The sequence below is a fragment of the Salvia hispanica genome, chromosome 1 (assembly GCF_023119035.1).
Source record: "Salvia hispanica cultivar TCC Black 2014 chromosome 1, UniMelb_Shisp_WGS_1.0, whole genome shotgun sequence".
NCBI classification, from domain to species: Eukaryota; Viridiplantae; Streptophyta; class Magnoliopsida; order Lamiales; family Lamiaceae; genus Salvia; species Salvia hispanica.
The window spans coordinates 24,644,086-24,664,762 of NC_062965.1; the positions used below are offsets into that span (position 1 = coordinate 24,644,086).

The 20,677-nt window shown below is 35.3% G+C and overlaps 2 protein-coding genes and 1 pseudogene across 2 annotated transcripts; 2 read left to right on the top strand and 1 right to left on the bottom strand.

Moving 5' to 3' along the window:
* Nucleotides 1-3,065: 3,065 nt before the first annotated feature.
* LOC125191583 lies at nucleotides 3,066-6,905 on the top strand (annotated as a pseudogene).
* Nucleotides 6,906-9,627: 2,722 nt separating this feature from the next.
* LOC125213979 (ribosomal RNA large subunit methyltransferase E) lies at nucleotides 9,628-11,798 on the top strand. The gene is made up of 6 exons (XM_048114810.1): nucleotides 9,628-9,773; nucleotides 9,884-9,970; nucleotides 10,067-10,129; nucleotides 10,222-10,323; nucleotides 11,224-11,473; nucleotides 11,556-11,798. The coding sequence occupies exons 1-6, from the start codon at nucleotides 9,702-9,704 to the stop codon at nucleotides 11,663-11,665; spliced, it is 684 nt and encodes a 227-aa protein (XP_047970767.1). The 5' UTR covers nucleotides 9,628-9,701; the 3' UTR covers nucleotides 11,666-11,798.
* Nucleotides 11,799-12,406: 608 nt separating this feature from the next.
* LOC125214508 (protein FIZZY-RELATED 3) lies at nucleotides 12,407-15,727 on the bottom strand. Its single transcript, XM_048115563.1, has 10 exons — nucleotides 15,047-15,727; nucleotides 14,174-14,296; nucleotides 13,956-14,060; nucleotides 13,700-13,879; nucleotides 13,547-13,609; nucleotides 13,264-13,458; nucleotides 13,080-13,181; nucleotides 12,936-12,998; nucleotides 12,770-12,838; nucleotides 12,407-12,650 (listed from the first exon to the last, which is right to left on the bottom strand). The coding sequence occupies exons 1-10, from the start codon at nucleotides 15,575-15,577 to the stop codon at nucleotides 12,597-12,599; spliced, it is 1,485 nt and encodes a 494-aa protein (XP_047971520.1). The 5' UTR covers nucleotides 15,578-15,727; the 3' UTR covers nucleotides 12,407-12,596.
* Between the last annotated feature and the right edge of the window lie 4,950 nt (nucleotides 15,728-20,677).

The following is a 20,677-nucleotide window of genomic DNA, read 5'->3' on the forward strand; positions in this document are numbered from 1 at the left end:
TGGTCAACATAGAACGATATGGAGTATTTTACTTTTCGTGCATGATAAATAGCATAGCATTATTAATGGTATTAAATGTATGTAATGAAGTCATAAATAATAAAGTTGTACGCGAATGTATATATTAATCTCAGGAAATATTCATCAATTATTATAAATATTTCAGGCATGCTAGTGTATATATGAAAAATCTTATAGAGTTATTGCTACACATATTAAAATATTTTATAGTACTAATACGCTGTATCATGAATATATAAGGTATTAATAGTAGTCAAAGAAGTACGTACTTTGACTGCATTATTTATATCTCCAAAATTGAATACTTCATTTAATCACAGTTATGGCAAACTCAGAGAACTATAAATCTAATTTGAAAGTCATGAAACATTGAAAATGATACTTATGATGGGATGTTGACTATAAGAACATCTATGGCTGCCCGAGACTCGGCTGCCTGGCGCCCGTACAGGTACACTAGCGGTGCCACTGCAGCCAAGTCGCAAACGGAGTGGCTGCCATTCCCCACCACGCGGCTGAAAGCCGTGGAGGGTGGTTTGAGGCATCACCATGTCACAGTAGATGTTAGTGTTTTCATTTAGATTTTTTTTAAATTTTATTTTTGGTATATTTAGACAACGGTTGATTTTTCGCTCATTTATTTTGATTTTATATATATCACAATTTAAATAAATATTTAAAATTAAAAATAATACTAGTAAATGATGAAATTAAAAAAATTCAATTGTAGCTTGATAATTTTAATTATATTAAATCACTTAGCTATTTCTGTAGAATAGAAAAATATAAGTACTAATATTCTAAACATTCTAAACGTACTCTAGCTAATTGCTACTTCTCATCAAAGAAATGCTATATTGACTACATTAGGGTTTTGGGCTCATAAACTTATAATCCTTTATCTTAATTAAAATTTATTATACTACGTTTAATACACAATCTAATCTATAATTTAGGTACACAGTACACACAATTAATTTAATAATTATCTACTTTTGGCTGAACCTTGCAAGCTTTTCTACAATTTGTAATTAAATATATTTTCCATCAATCTCCATTAAAATATCATACTACGACTTTTCTAGATTTTTTTGTTACAAAAATTTATTTACATCTTCCGATTTCAATGCACAAACCTATCAAGATGTTTCTCGGAAAAGAACAATGAAAAGACAAATCCACAATAGTTAATTCGTGATAAGATTATATAATTCACTAATAAGTATTAAGTCTATGTTTTCCAAGCAAAATTTCAAAATCTTGATAAAAAAAGAGGTGATTAATCACCTAATACATGCTTTTGTAAATAGAAGTTCCGCTATTAGACCACTTTTGTCTGATCCAACTAAAGAAAAAACTGATTTCTCATTAATTCATGAAGATCAATTAATACACAGCTAATTTTGAACGAGTGTCTCCGGTGGCGCCCCTCCCACTCACCCCTCTCACTAGTCCTTCCCATACCACGTCAGCACTAGCCCTTCCCATTCCACTGCAATATCACTAGCTCTTCCCACTGCACTAGGACTTCCCACTAGGACTTCCCGCAATAAAATTAATAAATTCAAAATTAAAATTAAAATTTACGGAATTAAAATTTCGACACGAGCCGTATTTATAGAGTTTAAAAAAAAAAAATCGGTGGGACGTCCTACCCACGCCACACGTGGCGCCCGTCGTAGGACGTCGAGCCGAGGGGTGAGGCCATCGCAGGGGCACTCGGGACGGGCGTGGGCGCCCTTCCCGCCCACTATGGCGCCCGTCAGGTCGCCCGTCCCCGACGGGCGAGTGGGAGGGGCGCCGGTGGAGATACCCTAAGTGCAATCCCTAATCAATGCCAATAATCTCTATTCCGTGACAGTTTAGGTCATTATTTTTCAGTTTCGGAGCAAAAAAGTATCGACTGTTATACCATTATTACTACTATACAACAAAACTATACTCCTATTTCTTATAATTAAATTCTTGAGATATAGTTATTAATTTTGATGTCATACATTATTAACAAAACACACTTAGTATAGGTATGAGTTGGTCCGATGATAGATTGATTAATACATAAGACAAATATTTTAAGTTCAAACTAACCATTCTTTTAAATTTCTAATCTATTGGAGAGTAAATATTATTTAAAGATTTTATTAATATTATTATAAAACAATACACACAAATGCCATGTGGCACATTCTATCTTATAGAGTAGTAGATAGATAGGGTGGTGGTGGAAATAAAGAATTTGAGTCTTTGAGAATTGTTAGGAAGTGGTCCAACTTATTCTTGGTTACAATCACTCCATCCATCGTCAATAGGTCAGAGTTTGAGTCATTTTAAATGCGTGTGAGTTATAAATTATATGTTGACGCTATCAATTACTTGAATCCAAAATTTTATGAACGATTTTGTATATGTTAACATTATTAACTGATTCCTCATAATATAAATAGTCAAATACATTTAATAGCGAATCCAGAAAATGGAATTTATTCGAATCGCACACGGTTTACGCGGAACTGTCGCACATGGTATTTATAAGTGTAAGATTCTGCATATGCTTTTTTGAACGATTTAGCTTTTTTATATTTATCACACACGATTTCAATAATTATAGACCAAACAAATTCTCTAAATATATAAGATTTCACTGTATATGCTTTTTCCAAACAATTTATAAACTGAATTCTCTAAATATGTCTTATATCTAATAAATCAAATACATATTACCATAATAAATTGTGGATGGATTTCGACCAAATTGACAAATTGAAACTTCCAATCAAAACCATGTCATTGGTCTATAAATTTCTAAAAATAACTAGATGTATATTAAAATTACAAGTCAATTCCACCTCATCCTTATCAATTCCTTTTCCATTGCCACATCAATCTACCCAATTCGTTTCAAGGATAAAATAAGATAAATGAAAAGCTTATCTATAAAAATCAAAATAATTTTAGAAAAAATAAAATTGCATCTTAGAATAAAATAATAATATAAATATATATAAAAGCAGCACCAACAACCATAACCCCTATCCCCTTTCCACATTCACACGAATCACACCCACAAAACCCCTCTGGTTTTCCCAAAAACCCAAAAGAGGTTTTACCTGAGATTTATTGGCGTCACGTAAATTCGAAATTCTTGTTAACTGTATATATACAAAAAGGCAAAAGCAGAAGCAGACGTCCAGTATTTATCCTCTTATTCATCAGGTAATTGCTTTTTGTTTGTATCCTTCTTCTGCAATTCTAATTGCGTGTGTTGTTGGTGCGCCATTTTTGGGGGTTTTTGCCTTTCTACTCTCTTCGCCTCTGGAATTGCAATTCTGCTGGGGTTTAACCGATCCTGGTAAATTTGCTGTTTTGATCGTGATTTTCGACTGTAATTGTGGAAATTGAAGTTGATCCCGCGGCGATCTGGCTAAATTTGTGGGGTTTTGGGTGATAGAAGCGAACATTGGGGTTTTCTGTTTCTGGAATTTGTTGCCTTGATTTCTTCGTTTCTGCTTTATTTTTGGCATGGTGTGGGAGCTGATCGGGCTCTGGATTCGTGTAATTGGATCTGATGAGTGTTGATTTTTGATAATTTGGTTGCCTAGGAGCTGCGGATGGAGAGAATTATCTATTTTTGGGTTAGAATTGTTTCATTTCGTTTTGAGTCAACATATTTTTTGAGGCTTCATCTAATTACGATGAACTGTTTAGAGACAGAAGATTTTGGCTGGATCGATCAGGAGAACCTTCTTTATTTTGTAGCTGAATGATCTCGTTCAATTTCTATTTTAACCGAAACGCAATTTTTTTTTTCTTTCATACGCTGCCAAGTTTGGATTGTAGATCTGACTTCTCGATGGTCTTTTCTATGATAGATTCTTTATGCCTATATGTTTAGAAGATTGTTGAGTCTATGTTTCTCTTGCGTTATGGATAATAGATTTTTCATATTGTTTTCGGGACAGTACTTACTTTTCATCTCTCTCTCTTCCACATTGATCACCTATATTCTAATTCCGAGTTTTTTGTTTACTTTGCTTGTATTTATGCATAGTTAAGTACTTGATCTCTGATATGCTCTTGCATGGTGAATGTCTTGTAGTTTAAAGGTTATTTGGCAACCTCACGTTTCTTAAATTGGAGATCTCGCAGTGGTATGCGTTCTAGAATATGGTACCAAAAAAGAGGTTGGATTATCGGCTCAATGGTATTCGATCCTTCATTATTCCCAAAGCTCCCAGATCAATCAGGGTAACCATGTTTTCCGTTGCTTTCCATTATATTACGTATGTGTCCTGCCATCTGATGTTTATTTGTCATCGCAGAAGAGATGCCCACGCAAGAATCCAGTCGAGGACAACCAACTTTGTGCCTTTGAATTACTTGCAACTGTAGCTGGGAAGCTGTTACAGGAGAGTGAAAGTTCTGTTTCAAGTAATGTAGAAGCTCATACCGGCATTCTAAAAAATGAGAATGCAACGGAGCAGCATACAGATGAGCAAACTCCGAAATCAGAGAGTGTTGACCATGGAAGCTGTGCTGAGAGTTCTTTTATCCCCGTTCAGGAGCCCGATCTCTCATGGAATACTGTAAAAATAAAAATTAGTGATGATGATGATAATTGTTATGGGTGCAATAAACTGAGCACCAAGTTTAGGCCCTTTAGGCCACAGCCGCGCACTGGTCACTGAAGAATAAGGAAGATGCTGGCATCCAAATACCAGAAGATGGCCCCAAAGATAGGGAGTTGTGAACTCTATAACCTTAGTAAGTGTTAGCTTGCTTGCTTATCTGAGTTTGAAAATTACTCAAGTTGTCTGCATTTTCAGTAATCTAGTTTGCACGAGCAACTCTCCTTATTTAACTAATCGTATCCCTTCCTGTATGCTTTTTTGGGTTTTCAGGGAATGGAGTGAAGTCGTTTTACCAAAATAGGAAGAGAATTTATACCCAAGAGAGATGTCTACAAGCACCCTTCAAGAAAAGGAAACTGTTTGATCAGCATTAGCACAGTAGTAATAGCATTTCTAGCACCCAGTAGAAGGGGGATGTGCATGGACAAGAGTGATTCGGGCATCATGTTGGAAAGAGGTCCTCTATCATTCTTGTTATTTGAAAATTCTTTCTGTTGGTGTTATATACATATCTAAATAAGTATTATTAAATTTTGCAGTGACGGGCGGATCAAGCTCCAATGGAAGGCCATAAAAACGGCAAGGATCTTCATGGTATTAGAATTATTCTTCCGGAACTCTCAATTTTTTTTCTTTTATCTCTCTTTGTTGACATGAAGAAATTCTTACATTCGTGTTTTCTACTCTTTCAGTGAAGTTCATCATTAAGGCCTTTAAGGTACCGGAAATTTATATTGAAGTCCCTGAAACCGCAAGTGTTGGTCCTCTGAAGGTTTGTGTCTATTTTTTTCCTGATATGTTACTCTGTGCGGGGTAATGTATGCAAACAAGTATTAAGTTATATACTGGCCTGGATCTTTTTTAGAGAACTTTGATGGAGGCAATTACTGCTATTCTTGGAAATGGAGTACGAGTTGGGGTAGTTCTTCAAGGGAAGAAAGTTAGAGATGACAAAAGAACTTTGCAGCAGGCTGGTATTTCTTAGAGCGATCTTGACATTCTGGATTTTACATTGGAGCCGAGTTTTACAATTATTTGCTCAACCATGACTCAAAAAACTTACCTCAGTATTGCCATGTGATGCAGACGAGGAGTTAATGAGGTACAGAGTATGATACTTTTCTTAACCATATCACTGATCTTATCTACCTTGAGGGCTGAAGTTATTATATAATCTCTTAATTCCTTTCTGATTTGACATGCTTCTTGTTTATCATGATCTCCAGGTCTCCTGCCACTCCAATGGTTGATTCAGGGATTTCAAATGCCTTGGTAGATCCCCCTTTTGGTAAGTAAAGTTGATGATGGTGTGGTTACCAGTGATTTCATGTCTGCCCCACAGACTCCTACAGACGACACTGTGAATGGTGGGTTCCTGATTCCAACGCATTAGTTCCAGTTTCTCCAACGAACTCAGAGTCCCTTGTAGTAGTTCCAGCGAACCCCAAACCAAAAAATAATGAACCGTCACAGCGCAGAACTAGGAGACCTTTCTCCATAGGTGAAGTTGGGACCGGAAGGTAAGAATATAGTACAAAACTCGGTTTGACACTAATATAGCCCTTCAAGATTTGCTTCTGATCCATCCTATCACATTTTCGTTTCCAATAATGCTTTTGCTTATGCAGGTGGCGTGATGCCAAAATGGGTGCTTTCGAGCATGCAGATCATCGCACGTATGTCGACTTGAAGGTATCTATTTCAAGATGTCAGTTATCGATATATTTGGTATTATGCTTATGCTGTTTTGTCGGTCTTCGTGTGCAGTTTGGCCTTTTGGGTTTCGGTCGCTTTCTGTTTTCTTCTGTCTGTTAGGATGTGATAATCTTATATTATCTTCATTGGACAGACTCTTAGGAATACCATATTACCAACCGAATCTCATGAATTATAAAATTAAATGGATCTTTCAAGTGAATGTTATGGATATACTTAAGACTGATTAGGTGCTAATTCAGCTAATCAATAACTAGCTTTACTCCCATGTGATGTGCAATTTGTTGCTTATACAGGATAAATGGAAGACTCTAGTTCACACAGCCGGCATCTCCTCATCAGAGACGAGGAGAGCCGGTGCCTCAGGATCTGCTGGATCGCACCTTGGCTGCGCACTCCTATTGGTCTAAACAACAGGGGAAACAACATGGTGCCACCGAACCCCTTAGAACTGTGGACCCTAACAAGGAGGCGACGGTATGTCCATTATTGAGATGGAGACCCAATTTTCTTCAAATCAAGCCCGTTATTGCTAAATGATTAAAATTCTAAATTACTTTATTAGATAAGTATGCGTAGAGAATTGTTTCCTCACGATAATTATATAAGCATCATAACATCATCTATCGAGATATTGTTCTTGTTAGCATTTTTGTCTTATTCTATATATTTGTTTCAATTCTAATATATCAAAAGTTATTGTTAACGTTATTAGATGTACAATTTATTCTAAATAAAACTTCAATTTAATTATTTTCTCAATAACTCTAAATTCATAGAAAACAAATGAATGTATGATGTTAATAGAATTTATAAATTAATAGAGTAAATGCCAAAATTGGTTCTGAACATATGATCATTTTATGTTTTTGGTCCTAAACATTATCTTTTGGATTTTTTGGTCCTGCACATATGAAAATTTGATCATTTTGGTCCTCCGTCAATATTTCCGTTAGAAACTAACGGTCAACGGGTTTAAACCTGATTTTGACCAAAATTAACATTTTTAATTCTGATTTTCTCCTAAATTAATTCACTAACTATTATTATAAATATTCTTTTAAAATTAGAAAATTAGAATTAAATATTATGAAGAAACTTGGGGGGTGTTGAGAAGGGCCCAGCACCGTCGCCGGAGAAGTGCTGGAGCTCCGGGTGGTGGTGGTCGGCGATGCTGAACAGCGGCGAGGCGACGGCGGAGGTGTAGGGGTTCGCCGGCAGGTGCATTTGCGCGGGCGGGACGAGCGGCGGAGGGCGGGGCTAGGAGGCCGGAGGTGAAGTAGTCCATGGGAGTGGAGGACCAGTGCCTTGGGGCGGCGGAGTTGGAATTACCGATTCCGCCATTCAAGAGCTCGGTGAAGGAAGTGGTGTGAGAGATAGGGTTGAGAGAGGGTGGATGAGTCGACTCCTCCTTCTCCGCGACTCGCTCCTTGGCCCGCTCCCTCGCCTTGATTCTACTCTCAGATCTAGATAGACAGAGACAGCCCCGACCCCTTGCTCGTTTCAGATGTGCTGCTGCACGCCGACGATTTCGTCACCTGCTACAAGTAATTCAAATCGCCGCTGCCGTCCAAATTGACTTCACCGGAGTCGAAGCAGAGGTGAGCGCAAATGCACCTGCCGGCGAACCCCTACACTTCCGCCGTCGCCTCGCCGCTGTTCAGCATCGCCGACCACCACCACCCGGAGCTCCAGCACTTCTCCGGTGGCGGTGCTGGACCCTTCTCAACAATCCCCCAAGTTTCTTCATAATATTTAATTCTAATTTTCTAATTTTAAAAGAATATTTATAATAATAGTTAGTGAATTAATTAAGGAGAAAAACAGAATTAAAATGTTAATTTTAGTCAAAATTGGGTTTAAACTCGGAGGACCAAAAAATCCAAAAGATAATGTTTAGGACCAAAAACGTAAAATGATCATATATGTTCAGGACCAATTTTGGCTTTTACTCAAAATATTAATAACAATTCATAAGAGCATCAAGGGGCGCCCTAAGGTCCGCCCTATAGGGCGCCCTATGCTCCGCCACATCAGCATTTTATCCTCCTACCCTTCCACCTACAGTGGGACGCCCTAAAGTCTGCCCTATAGTTTTTATATTTTTATTTTATATTTAATTTATGTTTTCAAATATATCAAGCAAAATAATAAAATAAAAAAGCACCACAATTAAGGCAAATCCTACATTTACTTAATTAAAAAAAAGTTACAAAGTGGAAATAAAAAACAAGTGCACTACAGATAAAGAGGCTAGTCTAAAGCATTCCCAACTGGCGGCAGGGTGGGGCGGGTGCGCGGGTGGGAGACGGCTCCATGTCTGGCTTAGGAAACGTGTTAGACCCAGCAAATTATAACGTTTTTCACATATAACCGATGCATGAAATTAGCCTTATCAATCACCGAGATTCATTGTGGTGTATGGAAGAATGAGATAGAGAATAGAGAATGAGATAGAATAGAGTGAATAGAAGTATAAAATGGTGAAAATATATATAGATTTTGAAGAATTAAAAAAAAATGTGTGCAATCGTCTGCGGTATAGTCTACGTTGCCGCAGTGGGACGGATGATACCACAAACGATGCATGGTTGAAGGTCTATCGTTCGCAGACGAATTTACCATTGTCCGCATGGCTACAGTGGCGGACGATAGTCCGCCCGATACAATCCGTCCCACTGTGGATGCTCTAAGATATTACATAAACTAAATAAAATAAAATAAAACAAATAATATTAACATTAACTACATCAGAATGACGCCACGAATTGTTAGGAAATTTGGAAAACTCAAGTCGATTACAGACTTTAACTTATTACAACAGGAAAAAAAACAAAAACAAGTGAAATAAAAGTTCAAAATAAAAGTAATAAAAAAACCAACCCAATCATAGTTAAATCAAGAAAAACCTTTATTACATCCTAACTAGTGCTCTCGGACCCGCTATGCACCTCAAGCTCACTATATAGAAGCACCTCAAATTCACTACGCATACGAACATGGCTAGTTTTGAGAATTAAGAAAAGAGTGTTCTTTAAGTATCTAAACGAAGTAGTTGTCATCTTCGAATTTACTTTTAACAAGTAGTGATCATCTTGAATTTGTCTTTTTCTAAGTGGTTATCATCTTGGAATGGTATCAAGACGGTTTTTCTGATCCGAATAATGATCAGATAAAGTAAGTATAGATTTATAGTTAAGTACTCCACTTAAGTAGTAAAACAATAAATTTATAATGATCATTTCTTATGAAATTAAATAAATAGTTATACATTTATAACGAGTGCAATAAACCCTGAGAAAACCCCCTCTTCCTCTTTCCATAGCTGAGCAAGAAATGAGTGGAACTCCAGATTTCTTCTACAGGGAAGCTCAGCGCCTTGGTTATGTTGCTCGCTCTGCTTTCAAGGTCTCTCCCTCTCTCTCTAGATTCCTCACACTTGTTTCTCTCTCCGAATATCTGCGAATAATTCTGTTCAATTTAATCGAATTTTAACTGAAAATTTTACTCAATTTCAGCTGATTCAGATGCAGAAGCAGTACAAAATCATAAGCCCCGGTGGCTCTGTTCTCGATCTAGGCTGCGCTCCCGGTGCTTGGCTTCAGGTACATAAAGATTGAATTTTTATTGAGAAGTAAAATGTGGTGTGATGATTTGTTTTGTGCGAATTGTAATCTGGTTTTGACTAATCCGTAATGAAGGTGGCATGTCAGAACTTGGGGCCATTGGAAAAGGGTGGAGCAGTTGTGGGGATTGATACTAAGGTTTCTTCACATTGTAGCTCATTTGTCTTTAACTTATCTTGTTTATTGGATTGTGTTTATTTAGTCGATTTGTGGGGTGTGGCGCAGAGTAGAAGGTTAAGGTGCCGCCCCAACACTGTGATTTGAGGGTTAAAACTGTTTGTGGTGATGTTATGAAGCTACCAAGAGAGCAAGTTAGAGCACTCTCGCCTAAGGTATACGGTTTACTACTCGAGCTTTGGGTTTTCGAAGCACTTTGGTTTCCTCTGATTGCTTGTAAATGCAGTTTGATCTGTTTGCTCTTAGTTCTTTTTCTTCTTGAATAATTTGTGTGGATGTTTTGGCTGATTTAAGTTGGTAAACGGTGATATTTCTGATTACTTTGTGCCTAAAATGTATGAACTCCTACTAAAGAGCAAGTTAGAGCACTCTCTCCGTGTATGGCCTACTACTCGAGCTTTGGAACTTTGAATCAATGCTGATTACACTCACTTTGGTTTCTTCCGATTGCTACTAAATGTAATTTGATCTGTTTGCCCTTATTCTTGTTTCTTGAATAATTTGTGATTGTGAGGATGTTTAGGTTGATTTTTACATTGGTTGAAAGGTGATATTTCTGATTACTTTGTGTCTGAAATCAGTAAATTCCTACCAAAAGAGCAAGTTAGGCACTCTCCCCTAAGGTATACGGCCTACTACTCAAGCTTTGGATCTTCGAATCAATGCTGATATACATACACTCGGGTTTCTTCGAATTTCTAGTATATGCAGTTTGATCTGTTTGCTCTTACTTTTTTTCTTGAATATAATACTCCGTTAGTTAACGAATTGGGAAGGTCAGGAGAATGTTAAGTTGATCTATTTCAGAACTGTGTATCTAATGTTGCATGAGGGAGGGAGTTTTGTGCAAGACTGTCTTACATGTCAATACTAGTCAGACGGTACTCATATTCATATGCAAAACAACCAAACATAGACTTAGACCTGCCTATTGGTAGCCCAGGGTTTTGACTAGTTAGACAGTGGTCTCACTGAAACTTTTGTGTAGTAATGGATGAGTCTCGGACTGACCAAAAACACATGATTCCGATATGCATTTCACAATTTACTTGCAGCAAAAGGGGTTCTCCGTCATCCTATCAGACATGTGTCCGCTAGTTTCTGGAATCACAAGTAGAGACGCAGCTTTATCTGTGGAGCTTGGGATGCGAGCACTTGACTTGGCAGTTGGAACGACAGCTGCAGTAAACAATGCCCCACAGGAAGTTGAAATAGACAGTTCCGGCTCAGCCCTGGATACCGGTCGTTTACTAAAACCAGGAGGTCACCTTATCATTAAGCTTCTGGAAAGTGAAGATATAAAAGGTCTGCTTCTAATTCCTCATTCGACCTGTTCTCTTCAAGTTTCTTGCTGAACTTTCTCTCGTCTTTCCTGTTGATTACGCAGAGTTCAACCAAATATGCAAGCCACTCTTCAGAAAGGCGTCGTGGTTGAGGCCTAAAGCAACCAGATCATGCTCAAGAGAGATCTATCTAATCTGCCAAGGCCTGCTTTAGAAGCAGCAGATTGTTACTCATAACAAAGGGCAAATACTGTGTCAAAGAAAATGTGAAACTATAAATGCATAATCATGGAACAATGCCACCTTGGCTATTGTGTGCCTTTGTTTATTAAAAACCAATTTTGTTATTTTGAGGTGCAATCTTCAAAGCCAATTTTTTTTAGGAAATGTAAAACTTAAGATTAAAACCTCAAATAAAAAATACAATTAATAATTGCACAAATTTTACTGTCAATCGTATCATTCTAAACCTTATTCCTGCACAAGACAAAAAAGGGGTAAAATCACTTCACAATTCCACATCAAATAAAAAGGTTCAAAAGAAAAATACAAAAATGTTCCTATTGTTCATGGTTTTATAAAGGGATAAAATGTCTTTCAAATCACAATTTTTGTTACTTCTGAAACTAGAAAATAAAATCATAATCTCATTAATATGATAGCAAAAATAATCTCCTTTCCAAAATAACAAATTCTTTTATCCACAGGAAGTCCATTTATACTAAACTCAACCTTATTTTCTTGCGAATGTGAGAGAACACTATAGTTTCCAAAAGTTAAAAAGAAATTGATTCAACTGTTTATGAAGTTCTGTAAATGCTTAAATTTGAAGGGAGATTAATTTGCTACAAACTAAAAAATTAGGTCTTCATTGCAACATCTAGACACACTTTTGCAAACAAAAACTGATTTTGTTATTTTGAATTGAAAGATTCAAAAGTCAAAACTAAAAAAGTGTAAAAATTAGTATTAAATCCTCAAATAAATAAACAAATACAAAGAATAGCTCCACATTTTGCTGCTACTGTGCACAAGTTGGGGAAAGAAAAAAAAAAAAAAAGGAAATTCACTTTACAATCTCCACATCAGATAAATAAAAAAAAATATAAAAATGGTCTTTCTTATTATTTCCTATAATCACTTCGTCATCTGATTTGAGTTCTTCCTAAAGACCAAAGGCCAGTGTCCTTCACCTGTGCCTGAATGTCACAAACAACAAACAATTAGTTCAAAATTCAGTGCTGCCATTGTGTTTGATCGCCGTCTTTTTGGCTTGAGTGTTTTGCAACATGCGAAAAAACGACATGTTGATACTTACAGGCGTTTTAACGGATGGAAAGACATTCCAGAATCTGAGTGTCTCGTCTCCTGCTCCGGTGACAATAGTCTGTAAACACATACCAATTCAGGCCTAGTTATTAAAAGTGTCGAAACAACATGGTAAGTAAAGACTCAATGAATGTGCTTGTTTGTTTGAATGATACCTGACCATCAGGAGACATTGCCAGGTACAATACCCTCAAACCATGCCCAGTTAGTGTTGCAACCTACAAAGAAATGGCACGAAGATGATTATGAGAGTTCGTTTGAAAAGACACGACACGATAAGGAAAAACCATCAGTTTTACCTTTGACATAGTTGGATACTTCCACACCATTATTTGGTTCTGGGAATATCCGTGGGTGCTCACTATTTCATTGACATTCTTGCTCCAAGCTAAATTGCAAACCTACGAGAATCACTAGCTCGATTTAGGAAAAGCTGATTCTATATGTATGGAACAACCATCTTGTGAGTTTCTCAAGGCTAACCTGGCTTCCTGTGTCGACACTGTTTAGTTGATTGCCGCTCGTGGTGTTCCAGAAACGGATGCAACGATCAGCAGTTCCTCCTCCGGAGGCTAGAAGACCGTTCTGGTGAGGTGACCAGGTAATGGCTTTGACAGCAGCTGTATGCTCCGTTAGTCTCAAAATCGGCTGCTGGGAGTGCTGATTCCACACAAGTAACTGAATCCAACCAAGGTTTATCATACATACATCTTCAGTTGGTAGAATCCAATTTGTGTATGATTAAGATAGTGAATAACATCTATACCTGGTTGTCATTTCCACCGGATGCAAGCTCTCGGTCGTCATGGGACCACTTCAATCCACACACCTAATGTGTCCAAAACTTGGTTAGCCTTTGATCATCAGTGGAATCGAAGTGAGACAGTTCTATATCTAGAGAGACGAAGAATCTGGTTACCTCGGATTTGTGTCCAATAAGCTTGCTGATATAATCACTTGGAACACGAAGATCATGCTGAAGTATGTTCCTGTCTCTGCTTCCAGAGGATAATATCCGTGAACTCCATGCCAGTACTCCTGCTCTAGTTTGATGGCCGGACATTGTTCTTAGACGCTTGCACTGAGTCCCGTCCCAAACCTACACCACAAACCACATATGAGACGCTTGCAACCTTAATGCTATAGCTTCGCAACAAACCTTTCAGCAAGTTTACCTGAACTTGACCTAGACTTGTACCGACTGATATGTAAGAGCCCTCTCGTGTCCATTGGACCGAGCATACGCTGTCATTCGGTCCCAAGTCACACAACTTCGTTACCTGTCAATAAATGACCTCTCAGTTAGATGTTTCTTGCAGAATGAAGATGGATACTAACAAGACAGAAAACAATGAAAGCAGCCATTCAAGTCGTAATAAAATTTAGAACTCACTTTACTATTCGAAGCACTCCATAAATAAACACAAGTTCCCAATCCCACAGCAAGAACATTCTGAGAAGACCAGTCAACCAAGTTCAGATAGAAATCATCTTGAAGCGATGGTGCATCAAGTACCTGCAACAATGTACTCATTGAGTTGAATAACGATGCACTTGGTGACCTAAAAATCTTGAATCCCAAATCCCAACTTCACATTCATAGCTCAAGGAAAATTTATAATTCAAGCTAACTATATATAGTTATGTACATGATTCTCTGACAGAAAAGCTTATTTCATTGATAACTTTAAACTTAATGAACACTAATAGAAAGCCATAATCTTCTTGCTACTGAATATACATTAGGTATACATTAGCTCCATTTCATAAGCTAAGACCAATTACACATTAGGTTTAAATCTTCTAGTCTTGCCACTAAAATTCAGCACCGTTTCATATACTCTACTCAGTTATTAGTGGAAAACATGAGCTGATTTATCAGGGTTTAAAAGCAATTATCAAAATATCATAGAATAACATACATTGCTTCCACCTGTAGCAGAAACATGATCAACAAAAGTATACCTTGTGATAGATACACACAATTCAAGCTAACTATCCCATTGATGATATTGGTCCAAACATCATAAACATAATGGACACTATTAAAATTCAGTCTTTACTACTGATTTCAGCTCCATTTCTTATACTAACACCAGTTACACATTAGTTAAATCTGAACAAATTAATTCTTCTAGTTTTGCCACTAAAATTCAGCTCAATTTCTACTTCTATGCAGTAATGTTTAACAACCAATTGAAAATCATAAACACTATTCAATTGTTAGTGAAAAACATGAGCTGATCAGGTTCACAAATAAATGTACCTTGTGAGGCGTTTTGGGGACCTTCCTCGGCGGCTTAGGCGGCGTCGCCGCCTCCCCAGAACCCACACTATCCTGCCCCAAAATTGACGGCGAAAACGGCGAATTAGGCCCGGAGGAGTGCTGCTCCGTCTTAAACCTCAGCATGTTCTTGCTCGGACTAATCGGAGAACCACCTCCCCTAACACCACCCGAACCAAAATCACCGGATCCGAAATCAGTCCCGAAGAGCTCCGTTTTCAGCAACCTATTGTACGCATCGCTCGCGCCGCCGCCTTCCTTCACCGGAGACGCCTTCTCGATCAGACCGAACGTGTGCAGCCTCGACGAAGATCTGCAGGGGATGAATCTGTCGCTGCAGGAAGACGTCGATTTCGACGGCGACAAATTCGCGATGGTCCTCGGAGACATCGATTTCAGCGGCGACGCGAGCTTAATCGGCGATACGGTGGAGAGCGTGTTCAGCTGCAGAGACGTCTCCGACATCGACGCCGGCAGATTGAGGCCACGATTTCTTCGCTGAGCATTATCCATTTTTTCAATTTTTTTTTTAGTTGAGCTATGAAGAAATTGGGGGAAGCTGAAATTGATCGGTTTTGTGACAATGAAGCTCGTGGAAAAGGCCTCCTTGCGAAGGCTTTTGCTTTTCTCGGCGAAGAAATGGTGAAGAAAGTGTTAATGGCGGAAGAGAGAGAAAGAGAGGGAGAATAAGTAAAGGCTCCTCTTGCCATAAAAGCAAAACTAGCCGTTACTATAAAATGGATTATTTATTGTTTGATTGGAAAATTAATTTTTTTTATGGTAGATTGTTTATTTGTGTGTTTATTATAGTCTTGTTTTTTCTTTTTCATTTACATTGTTATGATATTTTTCTAAAATTAGTATTTGGGTTATGCACGTGGAGGATTTTTTAGGAAAAATTAGAAAGTTGGATATAATTAACTAACGAACATGAAATGTCGACGAGAGGCTCGACAAGAAGTGGAAATCCGAGCTAAAATCGTAATCGTGATGAGATAATGCATCTGCAGCAAAGCTATTCTTTGTGTTTGATATTGAGCTACCTTCAAAATTGAGTATGAGATTCAGTATACGAGATATTATAATTAGGGATGCCATATTTAGTTAGGAACAATGATTGAACATGTTCTAGAGTCTAGACCACGTAATGCATGCCACATTTCAGTAGAATTGACAAATCATATGAGTTGGGTCGTCATCAAGTCAACCTAATACAATTGGTCGGATTCGGATTATGCCTTATTGTGAGTCCTACTTTAAATGTCCTTTACATAATCAAATTGTTATTCCTTTGATTCAGTGATTGTAAAATCCTTTAAATACTTAATCATGTATTTTATCAATTCAGATTGAAGGACAAAATTGCCCAAAATATAACGAAGTTCGGTCAATTTATGGTGAACATTGCAACTTAACAAAAATAGCCTATTATATCATCCTTTTTATATATTTTTTTTTCAGTTGTCAAATTAATTTAGATTAGAAGGATATTGTATATGACATGGAAGCCGAAACCCAAAGCTTTAATGCAGATTTATACTTCAATAAAAAAATATCCATGGATAAAAGTCTGAAAATATAGAATATAAGATTCGGTTTATGTATTTTGACTTCCAAATCATAACAATATCTCTAATATTCAAACCAACAGGACAATTAAGAAAAATGTAAAAAATGTACTAGCATAATTGACTATATTTAAAAGAAAAATGTAAAAAATGTACTAACATAATTGACTATATTTAAAAGCTGTGGGATTAATAAGAAATTGACCAAACTTTGTCATTCTTCCGTCCCTTTCTAGAACCTATAATTCTCTCTCTTCATTTTTATTATACACTTTTGTCATTAATTATTAAAAATTCTAGTACAACTCACTCTGTTCTACTAAAGAGATTATATTTCTTTTATCTCATCCAAGATAACTCATTACTAAAGATAAAAACATATTTATATCTACTTTTTTTTTTTAATTTTTTTTACTTAACACATAAAATAAAATTACATAAAATTTCGTCCACTCAAGGAAAGGGTATCTTCCTCGGACGGCGGAGGGAATACTAGTTTCTCAAATACAAGTCCAAAATACAAGAGTTGTTGAAACAGGCGTTTTGGGCTGGCCCAGTTTGTGTCTTGTTTTGGCCCATTAGCCTTAAATTTTTTGTTGAGTTTTTAATATCCCAAGTGTTTAACAATATTTTTGTTAATTTATTCAGTTAATTACAAATATACCTTTGTTAGTATGATCAAATAATTTCCCCTCTTTATGTTTTAACTTTGAACCATCTCTAGAAAATTCTGATTTATTGATGGTCAAAAGTAAATTCAAATATATATGTCCAATTAAAGCTTTTAAATGAGTTTCCCTTTCCAAATTCCAAGTATATTAATTTTCATTAAATCTTTTTTCATTATTTATTCCATGAAGTCATGAAAACTTTAATTAGTTGGAGTTATAATGAAAGGTATACTTATGAATCTTTAATAATTTAATACCAAAGTTTTAAGCATATAACTGTAATTGCAGATCTTTCAGTTCGTATATTTGATTTTTGTTTTTCATTCTCTTATTCACCACTTATTGTATCATTTCATGATATATTTTAAAGTTAGCTACCCGTTCATCATATTGATGCTATTCATTTCGTAAATGTTACAAGATATCAAGCCAAAAAAGTATCGAACACTAAAATATAGTAGCACAATTACTTTTGAATAAAAAATTGTAAATAAAAAAGTAACAAAATCAGCATAGGTTGAGAAAATCTGCGGATGAACACATGAAACAGAAGCTGAAACAGAAGCAAGGGGTGCAATACGAATCATATCGTTATATGTCAACATCATCCACGAGAAGAGACTACGTAGTCTCACACCAGCTTCAAACCGAATGAAAATTTACAAAACACACGACAAAGCATCCACCAGCCTAATAAACTAAAAGGGAGAAAACACCACAAAAAGAAAAAAACATGCCAAACAAGAACCAGAATTGCACTGAGGATTGAGAAACCACAAAAGCAAGAAAAACCATAAACGTAAACAACAATTACACTATAGACTTAATCTACGTCGATCCTATAATGTTTATCAAACCTTAAATTATCTATATGTATTGTGTTATATAATGTGAAGAGTGGAAACTAATTATTATATACAATAAATCTAAAATATATATGAACTTCAAGAATTACATTATTACATCTCTAGTTTGATTGTTGTTTTTTTTCCAAATTTTTTCAAAACTCCATAAGATGATAATGTACAAATCTTAGAGCAAAATAATTTTTTGTAGTTTTACAATACAACAAAAATTTGGTGCCAACCTATTGCATCAAATTCTCGGACCACTTATCGAAAAAAAAAGAATTTAATTTTTTTCACTTTTCATTTAATTTTTTTAAAACGAAAACGTACAATTTTAGACCCAATATTTTGACTCGTGTTAGAACACAACGGAGTAATATATTTTGTTTTTAAACATACAATTTTTTTTCGGCAAAACACATTTTTAGGTCCTTATACTTTAATCAAAATGTTCATTAGGTCATCGTACAATTTTTTCATTTTAATAGGTCCTTATACTTTTCTCATAAATTTCATCACATCCTCGTACAATTTTTTCGTTTTAGTAGGTCCTTATACTTTGATTATAACTTTTATTAGGTCCTTATACAATTTTTTATTTTAAGATATTCTTTTACTTTTATCTTAGATAATAATTTATATTTAATTAAATTGAATGAACCTTTTAATTTTATTATTTAACTTATCTTATGATTATAAATATTCAGGGAAACGTATCTTTCAATATAAATATAAATAATTAATTAAAAATTCAGATAGTTATTCTAAAAAAACTTCGATTTTAATCTTCAATCATCACGGTTAATCTTTTTATTATTCTCTACAACTTATTGAGATTATTGGATAACAAGATGATATTATCTTTATAGACTAGCTAAGTTAAATAATGGAATATTAAAAAGTTCATTAAGTTTAATTAAATTTAGATTATTATCCAAGATAAATGTAAAAAAGTCTCTAAAATAAAAGATTGTACAAGGACCTAATGAAAGTTATGATAAAAGTATAAGGACCTACTAAAACGAAAAATTGTACGAGGACCTGATAAAAATATTGTGAAAAGTATAAGGACCTATTAAAACGAAAAAATTGTACAAGGACCTAATGAACATTTTGACTAAAGTATAAGGACCTAAGAATGTATTTTGCCATTTTATTTCAGTACTGCTAAATCGAAACACAAGCAAAATCCACATGCATCATTTAGGTATGATAACGGAAAGAAATCCACATTAGTTTTGCTATATCTTCTTGCAATTCCACACGAAATTCAAACCCATTATAGCTTAACTCTTATTTAAAAAACAAGCCGAAGTAGATTTGAAAACTAATTAAATTCTTTGGATACGAATATATCAAAATTTAAATTATATAGCTTCCAGATCGAAAAATAATTGAAAACTCATTTAATTTTTAGATATAAGTGGTCCAAATTAACAACAAATTATTGGAAACTTATTTGCAAAATCGAGAAATTATTCAGTACCAGTTCATTTATTTTCATCACTCATATATGTTTCCATAAATCATTCAACTTATTAGTACTATTTCTAGATTTACTTTATTACCACATTAATTAAATTAAGTTGCACGTTTTATAAAACCCAAAGCATTAAATGTACAGCCGATTCTGCAAATATATGCACCATTTTCATTATTATAGCAAGATTTCCGAAATAATGTTTATCTATGTACAACAAGAAAAGGGAAAAAAATCCCAGAGAACAAAGAGAAAAATGGAACAAGCTTTCTCTACACTTGAATAATATGCTTGTAACCAGTGTTGCCTTGATCATTGTTTAACAAAGAATATTGATGAATAAATTCAATAAGTATACATATTTTTTTCCATAAAGGAAAAACATAAACCATCCTATTTCTACTTAGTAAAGAACAATAAAATTAATTACTAGTACTACAGATTCGATCTAATTCCAGAGAAAATACTGAAATGTTTTAAGGTTAATTTAATATTTACAAGCCTTTAATTGAAAGGTGAATCAACCTCCTTTAATTAATGAAATAAGTCCAAGGAGACCAATGGTAAACGTGGAGCCTCCAAATATTTACCGCCAGAGTATTCGTACATGAATTTAATATTATATATTATTTTTATCATAATTCTATAGAGTAATTATGGAATTAAAAGTGGTATGCCCCCACTCTAACTTTATAGTACATTATTATTAGTAGTATGAATATTGACATTCACCCTAATTTATTAAAAAATGGTAACTGAATTATTTTGTGGAAATATTTCACAAAACATATAGAAAAATTTCTCTCATTAAACCAACTAGAACAAAAATTCCAAAACTGTATACTATTAAAAATAATATGTTTAAAAATATGGAGGAGAAATGTCAATGATCTTTATCTGAAGAATAGGACATATATTATCATTAAAAAATCGCAAATTAAAGGAACATAAGATAAACTAATAATATCTATTTGAGAAAAAAACTTGAATAATTGAAAAACACTTGATTTTCATTAAGGCTTGAGTAGTTGAAAATTCTCTCAATG